Source organism: Eriocheir sinensis, chromosome 35 (genome assembly GCF_024679095.1).
Source record: "Eriocheir sinensis breed Jianghai 21 chromosome 35, ASM2467909v1, whole genome shotgun sequence".
NCBI classification, from domain to species: Eukaryota; Metazoa; Arthropoda; class Malacostraca; order Decapoda; family Varunidae; genus Eriocheir; species Eriocheir sinensis.
In genome coordinates this window covers 4,946,789-4,958,512 of record NC_066543.1, presented here as the reverse complement: position 1 = coordinate 4,958,512, position 11,724 = coordinate 4,946,789, and the positions used below count along the sequence as shown (strand labels likewise).

At 40.2% G+C, this 11,724-nt stretch overlaps 1 protein-coding gene across 1 annotated transcript in view; it reads left to right on the top strand.

Moving 5' to 3' along the window:
• Positions 1–10,284, top strand: part of LOC127007308 (mitochondrial import receptor subunit TOM70-like) — a 10,665-nt gene extending 381 nt beyond the window's left edge. The window contains exons 2-10 of the mRNA XM_050878110.1: positions 1,868–2,041; positions 2,541–2,748; positions 3,150–3,327; positions 4,296–4,503; positions 4,783–4,917; positions 5,355–5,467; positions 5,697–5,808; positions 8,527–8,747; positions 8,929–10,284. Coding sequence (XP_050734067.1) covers positions 1,868–2,041; positions 2,541–2,748; positions 3,150–3,327; positions 4,296–4,503; positions 4,783–4,917; positions 5,355–5,467; positions 5,697–5,808; positions 8,527–8,747; positions 8,929–9,091 — 1,512 coding nt within the window. The 3' untranslated portion in view covers positions 9,092–10,284. The remainder of the gene's footprint in view (positions 1–1,867; positions 2,042–2,540; positions 2,749–3,149; positions 3,328–4,295; positions 4,504–4,782; positions 4,918–5,354; positions 5,468–5,696; positions 5,809–8,526; positions 8,748–8,928) is intronic.
• Positions 10,285–11,724: the final 1,440 nt, after the last annotated feature.

Genomic DNA, 11,724 nt, shown 5'->3' with positions numbered 1-11,724 from the left:
GCCAGGTGTGTGTGGCCACCAAGGGCAGGCATGAGAGAACAGCCTTATGCAACAGTTGCCGAGCAGCGGCAGGGCTGTCAATGCACGTGACCGAGGCATCATGCTGAGTGGTGCAGCCTTGCCCATGCTGCCCCGTGCCCTACCGATATCAGCATAGCCATGCCACAACCGGGAATGATCACGTGTCAAAGAAATAGAGAAGGGGACCAACTTATTTGGAGGCATGAAGGCTGTCACCGAGTTGTACAGTCATGCGGCAAAATCATTATACAGTTGTGGACGAGTTTCCACTTGGTGCATAGGTTAGGCTGGCTCTGGTGAGGTGGGTCTACACTGTGCCAATAAGATTATAACTGGCCTATTTTAGCTGCTTTGAAAAAAAAATTATGCAGATCACAAGACGTCCACCTTAGCTGCACAGGTGATAAAGTTTTACGAAAAGGTTGTCGGTTTATGAATTGGTTTTTAAAAGACTACCATAAACATTAAACCAAGAGCATGGAAATAAGGAAAAGTCCACTTGATGAGTAAGGCATTTACGGGATGTTGTAACCAAATTGAGTGTCCATTTCTGCCACACCTATATTTGCTTCAACTGTATTTGAGGTGGTCAATGATTATGATTAAACTTCTTCTTAAATGCAGTGCTACTTGGCACTGACACCCAGGTTTTCTTTTTTTTTTTTTCTTTTCTTTTTTTAAGGAGTCATCAGTCATCATTACCTGTGAAATTGACGGGTGAAAAAGGAATGTTTCAGTGTTCCATTGTTTACCTTATTATAAAGAGGGTAGGGAGCGAACTACTCGTATGGGTAAGTTTTCTCTCTTTTAGGTCCTAAATCAGGGTCTGGAGCTTAAGGCTGTGTCCTCTCATGACTATGCTGTCATTTCTCAGAGCAAGATGGACAAATTGAATTTAATCAACATTTTGTAAATCTTAAGTATGTCTCCCTCACTTCAGTAAATATTCAAAATTGCACCCATCTTACTCTGGTCTGCTCACCTATTGGGCTTCCTAAATTCAAGGAAGAAGCCATATTGCAACTGCACATTCAAAATTAAACCCCAACTAAAGAAAGCACAACATGTATATAGCTGGAAAGTGAAGCATATGCGGCAAGATTTCATTACCAAGAAATCAATAGCCCATTGATGCTAAAATAGTAACCTATTACCCCACCTTGACTTAATGGATGGTAACCTATTGCTGCTTAGTTATGAACTCTTGGAAGCCAACAGAACCCTTAAGCACCTCTTCAATTGATAATTAATAATATTATATGTTGTTTTGAGCTTTATATTCCATTTAACCATCACTTACTCACCAACTCGTACTAATAAAATTTGTGCAGTGCGATCTCTACCGGTCTGTCATCACTGACTGCCCACCCATTACTAACAGACAGCATCAATTCTTGTCCAACTATAACAATGCTTAAGTGACTTGCTGATCTAGTCTAACTACCTATGTACTTAGCCTTGTGGTTTTGATTTGTTTCATTAAAATAGACAGGAAAGGGAGAATCTTAGTCCAGAGGGATGAATATTATACTGGACTACAATTCCTCCCTATAGGTAAACTGTCCTATGCCAAATTTCCCCTGTGGATAAATTAATCATGAAGAAAAGCAGACTGGTACTTCAGTCAGGTTGCAGCACTTATTTGTCGGCTAAATGGATGTAACTCATAGCCAACTGGCAAAGTCAGGTTTACTGTCAGGCAAGTCTTAACAGAAGGAAATTTATTCCTTAACTCCCTTCACTTCAACTGAAATACTTAGAAAAAAAAAGTCAGACTCCTTGTACTTGATACAATGTATTTAGAGTAAGTATGATGTTAATTCATGTTATCTTTCATACTCTGCAGACTCCACTTCAAAGAGCACAAAGCTACAAGAATAAGGGGAACAAATACTTCAAGGGTGGCAAGTACAAAGAAGCAATAAAGTGCTACGACGATGCCATTGAGGCATGTCCCCAAAAGGAGAAGGTGGATCTGTCCACCTTCTACCAGAACAGGGCAGCTGCATACGAACAACAGGTAAACTTTGTCTTGTGTAGATGCAATGTAGAACCTACAGTACCAATTATTGGACTTGGGGTCTGGGGTGCAAACAAGTTCAAATTTTGAGTCCTAGCCCAGTGGTAGGTACTTGGACTTTGTAGCAAGAAAAATAGCACTCTCCTGCAACCCTCTCAAAATTTATGGCACAGGGTATTAAGCCTGTTGACTGATCATATTATATTTTAAATATATTTGAGAACCAGCAAATGACCTTTTTTTTTGTTATTTTATTGGCAGGGTTTCCTTAGTATTGTATTATGTTTGTATATATTCATCCATACAAGACTAGTAGTTACTGGCAATCATATTGTAATTACACAATGATTTTATGATATGTATAAGCAGCAATGGTCAGTCAGCTATCAGGGAAGAAAACTTGTATTGTGCAAGAAAACACAATGATCATATCATACTTTTAGTTAAAGCTTTTTGTTATGAATGGTTTGCACTTACGAGAGCTTTGTACAATTCACAGAAAAACTGGGAGTGTGTCCTTCGGGACTGTACAGCCGCCTTAGAGCTTAATGAACGGTATGTGAAGGCCCTACAGAGAAGAGCTAAGGCCTGTGAGGTCCTCAAAGACCTGGAGCAAGCCCTGGAGGACCTGACTGCTGTGTGCATCATTGAGTCATTCCAGAACCAGGCAACATTAGTCAATGTAGACAGGGTCCTCAAAGAGCTAGGTATGTCATGAAAGTATGTTAAGAAGTAGCTAGGCAAAAATATATTGTAGCTCAACATATTTTAAACCTGTTTCCAACAGAAAATAGGTGAAAGCAGATCAAATAATAATTAGAACTTACAAAATAACAAAATGGATTCTACACTATTTATTTGTAGTCATGCAAATGGCATACATATTTTGTGATTTCTTTGTATCCTAGTGAATTTCATAAACTGTACACATTTTCTTGTCCTGTGCCCTCTGAAAGCTTTATTATGAAGCTGTCGCACACAAAAATGGTAATTATCATTACCATTACTTGCAAAGTGGGATGTCTCATTAATACTGCTGTGTAACTGCTAGTCAGATCCATTATATGTTTTTTTATTTCACTATCTATATATTGTGGCACTTTCACAGGCCGTATGCATGCCAAAGAAGCCATGGAGAAACGGGACCCAATCATGCCCTCCAACCACTTCATCAAGACCTTCTTTGAGTCATTTGCTGAGGACCCAATCTTTAATTCTGTTGACAAAGAAAAGGAGGGTGATGTGGATGAAACTGAAAATCCTCCTGGGAAGACTGCCACCAACAAGTATGTACCAGATACCATATGAACTTTTATATACAGTACCCTCCCGAGTTTCGCGCTTGCTTCGTTATGCAGGTATAGCGCTAAACTCGCAGATCGCGAAACTCGAAGTATTGAAAACACCGAAAAAGCACTTATTTGTTCCGGCCCATGGAGAAGCTGACTTTTTCCCCACTTTACTCCCTTGTTATCTCAAAATGCAACAGTCCTCTGTGTGACTAAACTTAAAGATAAATTCTAGGCAAAAATTTGTCGGGAGATAATTTCGGTGGGAAATTCCAAAGAAACTAGCTTGTGTGACCGCATCTTTAAGCTGCTGGTGTCACACTGGGCCTTTGTCCTCCAGCCGCGTTGGCGATAGGGACGACCGGCAACTCCTGCTTTTCCAGGTGTGCATCACACCTGGCCAAGGTCGGTTGTCCTTATTCACAATGTAAACAAAGCAGTCGCCCTGTATTGATTAAATAGTAAACAAAGCAGCTCTGCCAGTCTGCTTTACGAGTTTTCTTTTGGTTGGCCATTTTCCTCTGCTCCTCGCTCCTCAGCCACTGCTGTCGTCTATTTGTTTACATAACAGCTGCGCGGTTGCTTGTACCCCCAACCGTTTTCCATTTGTATGGACAACTGACATCTCGCTCCCAGTTGAGCGCAAGGGCAACCGCAGTTTCCAGTAGCCCCAATGGTTGGAGGAAAACGGACAATGTGACACCACCTTAAGGAATCGCGCGTAATGCCAACGGTAGGTAGACGTGACAAGTACAAGTCAAAGCAGCAGGAAACTCGGGGCGATAATGCACGAAAGTCGGGATGATAAGATTTTAGGATCGAGCATGAAACTCAGATAGCGTGAAACTCGAGATGGTAGTGTATAACATTATAATAAATATTCTTCCATATGTAGAAATCAGCAGAATTCTGCTGGTAAAAGAATTTGTTGAAGTTGTTTAAAAAATTTCCATTTTATTTTTCAGTGGTTACTTGAAAGCCAAACAGCATCTTCAAGAGGGTAACTATGGTTCAATCATTGAATGCTGCAGCAATGAATTGGCAAACCCACTCACCCCTCATAAGGTTGAATCGCTGTTGCTGCGTGCCACACTCTTCCAGCTCAGAGGAGAGAGCAAGAAGGCTATGGATGACCTCACTGCTCTCATTAATATAGAAAACTGCCCACTTAAAGTAAGGCACTAATATCATTGTCCTCATAATTGTTGGTGTCATATTATCATCATAGTTATTGTCATAACTATTTTAAATATTGTCGTCATGAGCCACAATCACATTTACAAATCAGGGAAAGGCTTCTCTCAATATTCATAACTCATTCATTTATTCTTCCACATTCTAAATGCTCTTATTTTTTCCATCTCTAGTTTGCTAACAGAGAATGTCATGGATTCTTGCTTGACTGACAAACATGAGGTGAGGATTGAATATAATGTACACTTTTCCCCATAGATGAAGGTGAATGCCCTAGTGAAGCGTGGCTCACTGTACATGCAGCATGAGAAGGTAGATGACAGTCTGCGAGATTTTGACAAAGCTGCTGTTCTTGACCCAACTAACTCTGATGTTTTCCATCACAGAGGACAGGTATGTATTTGGCTTACTTTGATACACACACATACACACAAAAGGAATAGAGACTCCTAGCCAGCAATTTGACTGTTCAATAACTCCCTCCTTGATGCATAACCTTGTAGTCAGTATGGATTTTTGAGGCTTAGTGAGTTGTCATGCCATGAAGTTGTCTATTATCCATGCTTTGCTGCTTTGAGTCAACAACAAGTAGCAAGACATCCTACAGTTGCTGTCAAGTACTTATTATGTTCACAATCTTGCATAGTGTCTGTGAATCCCTTTTATACATTGTAATATGCATAATATATGATATTACTTGCTTACTTTTCTTTACATGTATTAACAAATCCAATGAGGACACCACACTTAGTTTTTGTGGGTCCAAACTGTTGCAAATCAGAGACAGAAAGTTAGGTTGTCAGACACTAATTATGTGTTTGATGTTCTAGATCCACTTGCTGATAGGCAGAGTAGATGCAGCCATGTCAGACTTCAAGAAGGCAGTGGACCTCAATTCCAACTTCCCAATAGCATTTGTCCAACGTTGCTACACAGATTACAGGTTAGTGTGCTGGCAACTACTTTACTGGTTGGAAGGGACTGAATGCAATCATTTACTTTTGAGAAAATTCTTAAGAAAAATCTTTGAGTTACATTATTTTTCAGTTATTCATTGTTGAAGATGAAGGAGACATCGGAAAGGCCACATTACAGTGTTATGACACCATGCCGTTAGCTTTTCCTTGATCATTTTTTTCTTCCACTTATTAACTTGTTTTATCCCCAAACAGGTATGCTTATCAGCTAGGAGACAAGGCCAAAGTGGAGGAGGTGATGAAGAAGTTCGACGAAGCCATCAAGAATTTCCCAAAATGCGTAGAATGTTATGTTCTTTATGCTCAGGTAAGGCAATCAGTACTTGACCTTTCATTAGAATTCATAGAGCAACTCAACTTTACAAAGTATCTGATTGTGATAAATTGAAGAGATGCTAACTGGGGCAGAAGTAACTAATGATGCTCAGATAATGCAGTAAACCCTCACTGCAGGCAGTGGAAATGAGTTATTTGAGGAGTACTTGTGGTGTGAGTAGAATGGATGGAATGAGTAATGAAAGTGTGTACGAGCATTTTGGAATGCTAGAGGACGACCTCCAGTGAAATGGAGGGATAGGGTGCAAGAGTACATTAGGGAGAGGGGGGAAAGATCTTTGAGAAACTTTGAGCAGGCAAGGAGGGAGTGTCTGGAGAAAGTTGGAAGCTCTTCTGCCTGGTGGGAGCGTCGTTGAAATGAATGAATGAATGAACCCTCACTTTAATGAACCAGTTCTGGAAGGAGGATGACATATCTGAGGGATCCAAGCTTTTCACATATAGCAAACTTAGCTCGTTATATGTGCTGAAAGTTTTGCCCATTGCCATACATAAGGATCCCTCCCACTCACACCCTTTCCCCCTCTTTCCTCACCTTTACCTGACCCTCCCTACCTCTCTTTTAATCTCTTTCCCTCCCACTTACACCCTTTCTCTCCCACTCTTTCATCACCTTTACCTGACCCTCCCTACCTCTCTCTTCTTTCCCGTCCCATTTCCTCCACTCATTTCCCTTGTTTCCTCCTTTCTCACGCCCTCTTATCTTTAGTCTTATCTCTCACTCTATCACTCTTCCTCCCTTTCTCCTTCCCCATTAGATTATATGAACACACACACACACACACACACACAGAAGGGGAAATGGGAAGGGTGTGTGGAGGGAGGGGCAGAAGTGAGTCAGGTCATGTCCTAACCAAAGCCCTGACCTGACTCTCTTCTGCCACTCCCTCCCCACTCCCTTCTCATTTCATCCTCTGTGTGTGTGTGTGTGTGGTTGTGTGTGTGTAATTCACCTCTTGGTCTGCTGCGGGTCTCTCTCAAGACAGCCAGTAGTACCGATCTTTGGGTAGGACTGAGACCACTCACACACAACACACCGCGACAACGAGGTCACAACTCCTTGCCTGACGTCGCATACCTACTCACTGCTAGATGAACAGGGGCTACACGTGAAAGAAGATAAACCCAACTTATCTTCGCCCAGCCGGGGAATTGAACCCCGGTCCTTCTGGTTGTGAGCCAGACGCTCTACCCCTGAGCTACCAGGCCGTGTGTGTTTACAACTAGGTAAACACACACACACACACACACAGAAGGTGAAATGGAAAGGGTGTGGGGAGTGAGGGGCAGAAGTGAGAGTCAGGTCATGTCCTGACTAGCCCTTACCTGACTCTCCCTCAGTACCTCACCTGACTCTCCCTCAGGACCTGACATGACTCTCCCCACTGTCCCTCCCTCCCCACACCCTTCTCCTTGTTTTCATCCTCTTTATCTCTCCCTGTTTCCTCCATTGCTTTTCCTTGTTCTCCCTTCTTACATCCTCTATTGGTATTTTTTTCATGACTCACTTTGTCCCTCTCCTCCCTTTCCCCTTCCGTATTTATCTAATTGTGATATAAAAAAAAGTGAGCTACGCTCAGATTATCCTTTCTCTGAGCATTCTTCCACTCCGCAAAACTAATTCCTGCGCGAAGTTCGTATTTATGAAGCAAATGTCGAAAGTCGAAACAAGAATTATAGTATCATTTATTGGGACTGCGTCGCAACAATGAAACATCATAGAAAGTGTTTATAAGAGTGTGGGAAAGGTCAATAGGAGTGTGGGAAAGATTTATAAGAGTGTGGGGAGGGTTTATAAAGCCTTAAAATATATATAAATAATAAAAAAAGGATTTTCGCCTATCACGGGGGGTTCTGGAACCTAACCCCCGCGATAGATGAGGGATTACTGTATAATGATTTTTGTTGGAAAGCGGACAAATGTCCAGAAAGGCCCTTTAACATCTATTTAAAAATACGAAGACTTGTCAAATTATTCCTCTACCGTCAATGAACAATGTTACACACACAAACTAAAATAAAGGACGTATAAGCCCTCAAAAGACCATGCGTATATATGCGTACAAAAGACTTCCCTAAGGGGTACATATATATATATATATATATATATATATATATATATATATATATATATATATATATATATATATATATATATATATATATATATATATATATATATTATATATTCATCTTCGCGGTGGGGCCTGATGGTCGGCCCAAGGCTTCTTCCAGGTGGGGCCTGATGGTCGGCCCAGCCCGTTCTGGCGCAGGCGAGTGTTTATAGTGGCGCCATCTTGCATTGGCTCATGCTGCCCCCCAGAACTCGTTCTTGATTCGCTTGGACGGCTTCCTCTAGAGTCCGGGTTGATGGGTGGTCTTCAGGACAGCATGTAGGTAGTTTTAAGCCACTCGGCGGTGACTGAAAAATCCGAGTGGTAGCGTGAGGATTCGAACCCGCGTCGTCCATCACGCGGCGAATGTGGGTCCAGTACGCTATCACTTCGGCCACCGCCTACCCAAATATACGTACTAAACACTGTATGGGTTAAGCTCATATCTGCGACGTGAGATGACTTCCTAATTTTTATATTCTTTGTGCAGGTAGTGTGTAGTCAGGGTGAACTAAAGTTTGCAGATACTTCTAGGTTTATGTCCTATCACCATATTAATTATATTCCATGCACAGGTGTTGTGTGACCAAGGTGAACACGAGCAAGCAGATGGTTACTATGTGAAGGCCCTGGAGGTGGAGCCTGATAACCCCACAACACTGGTGCACCGTGCACTACTAATCCTACAGTGGAAGGGAGACCTTGCTCAGGCTCGGTCGTACATCACGCAGGCCCTTGAGATTGATGACAAGTGTGAGCTGGCATACGAGAACTTGGCTACTATTGAAGTGCAAACGTAAGTTTAAACATTGCTTACATGCATTGTATATTGGTTTCAGAGTTTATATATATATTTTAAGCATGTTGTGTCTAGTATAGGAAAAATTATGCTGGTTGAATTTTGCTCAAGAAAACATAACAATCTTGTGAGTAGTCTGCAGGCTCTTTCTTAATTTGAACTCATTATTTTTTTTCAGTGGTAATTTGAAGAGAGGAGTGGAATTATTTGACAAAGCTATTCCCCTGGCCAAGACAGAAATGGAAATGGCTCATCTTTTCTCCCTCAAAGATGCTGCTGTAGCACAATTGAAGATTGTTGAGAAGATGGGCATTAACATCCCTGATCTTGGGTCACTGTAAGTCCTGTTGCATAGGTGTGTTTTATATTCTTTATTCCTCAAAGAATTGATTCTCCGATGTTTTGATTGTTAAATTCAAATATTTATAGTAATATTTTTTTTATGACTAAGTATGGATGGATTGTGTGAAACTTGGAGGCATTAAATGTATAAATAAATAAAAGTAAGAAACTTGTATTTAATGGTGTTTTCCAAAGGAGATGTGTTGTATTAGATCAACATGATAAAGTTCTGTATGTTACTGTTTTGTAGATAAAGCAACTGGGGTATTAAATCAGACACATTCTTATAGACAGTGATCAGAAATGAGGCAAGTAGGTTAGGTGTGGGCTTATGGCTACCCTTTGTTGCAGTGTTTGTCATCTCACAACTTGCTATATGAGGTGGCCAAAGACAGAACAAGTAAATTATTGTTTCTTGTCTCCAGTAACTGTAGTGGCTGCCTTTGGATGCAATAATCTTTTCCTGGAACACGAGATAATAATTTCTTTCAAGGCTTGATAACCAGCATCTAACGTGTAGTGCACATGTTTTGTAACCTTGAATGGAGCGGTTGGGTTTGAGAAGTTTGGTCAGTATATGTCACTTGTCATCAATATTACCATTATCATCATTGTCATCATCACCATAATCAATTTTCTCCACTGAGTAGGGTGAGGATTCAGGGACAACACAAGTTTAGGGAGTATTCAAAGCGCGAGGATGCAGAAGTATTATTTAGTCACAAGGATGTCACAAGATGGGTCCATGGATTGGGTTACATTCCCTCAATTTCTGTATGATGAGGGAAGGCATGTACATTTATTGCCCTAAAGGCTATGAAGACCCAGGGCAGTCAGACTACTAAGACATACCTCAAAAATGACTTTAGTGTCTGGATTGAATAGGCTATGGAGGCATTTCTATGGCTGAATAACTTTGCAACTGGTCAGTGGAAGACTAATTAAACAGCAGGAAGGAATTGACTGTTCATTTGTCAGATATTTTATAAAGTTTGATTTAAGAATTTATTTCGGCTTCTAATTCAAAAGTTAGTAAGCAGTTCGGTGTGAAAGTTTATGTTGCCTTATGGTCAAATACATAGTATTAAATTACTATTAATAAAGATCATGCAGCTTTGTCATGACCTTGCAAATGGGTCTCTCTCTCTCTCTCTCTCTCTCTCTCTCTCTCTCTCACACACACACACACACAAATGCATGCCCACACACATGGTATTTGGAGTACATTTTAGAAAGTTTCATTAAGTATATAACATTTACTTGAAAATTCTGTACTGTTAGATGAGTTCTTTGGCTTTATATTTCATGTGATAGCAGATAGGTCATACCATATGCTTGTCTAAGCTCGTCATAGTATTGTTGTAGTAAATGAAGCATACCAGACTATATAACTTCATGTTTACCTTGAAACACTATTGAAAAGTCACTAGTCTTGTAAATATTACTGTAAAATAGGATTATGTACACAAAGGTGTACTGTATTGTTATTATTTACCCAGACTTAGGGTGCGTTTCCACCAAGTGAATTGAATCTATTCAATTCATGCAGAATCATTTGACTCGATTCATTTTGAATCAGCATAGTTCCAACTGACTGAGTCTGAATCAACATTCAAAAGGCATTACCAAGCCTGGCTTTCACGAGAATGGATGTATACGCTGTCGCTGATATAGCAGCGTTGCTGTGGCTGAGGCAGCGTAGGCGTAGGCCATAGGACCACTGGGATCATATATTGCATGTCGTTCTTGCACTAAACTATTCAGGATGTCCACTATCATGGTGCTAACTCCTCGGGTGACTCACCATGACTGATGGTGGTTCTGAATCACCATGGATCGTCATGATTTGAATTGACTCGATTCGCTTGGTGGAAATGATTACATTGAAATTAGTGTGGCGAATCATGAATCGTGTTGATTCTTCATAAATTGAATCGATTCAATTCGCTTGGTGGAAACACACCCTTTTTGTGCCTTCACCCTATAAGACTGTAATGTTGTTAGTCACTCTCCTATCATTATGAAACTGCAAGGCCCATCAAAGGTTACTGAGGTTACAGCACCTCACTTGTGATAATGAGGTGAAAAGATTCATGGATAAATGATCAAATGATGCATGATACCTTGTACTTGTCAGCCAAGCAGTTAGGTGTATTATTTGTATAGTCCACTTACTCTGCAGACCCTCGTGCATATATCACTTTGCAACATATTCACTAATAATCATGATCAACATAAACTACATGTATTACTTGCTGCCAAATGGTGAAGGTATTTTTTTTCATATATATCTATTTACACAGTCATACCCTTCCTATGATCCAACCGTGATGTAAGCCTGTTTTTTACATAAACCAAACATAATGACTCAAATGACTAAAACCACCAGAAACTGCTTGCTTGTTTACCTCTTGACCTCTCAATGACCAAGACCAAGCCTCTGTCTTGATCAGCACCATAACATCATATATATATATATATATATATATATATATATATATATATATATATATATATATATATATATATATATATATATATATATATATATATATATATATATATATGTATATATATATATACCATACTTATGTATATACTATGGCTCAATGAGTTATATTCTTACACGTGT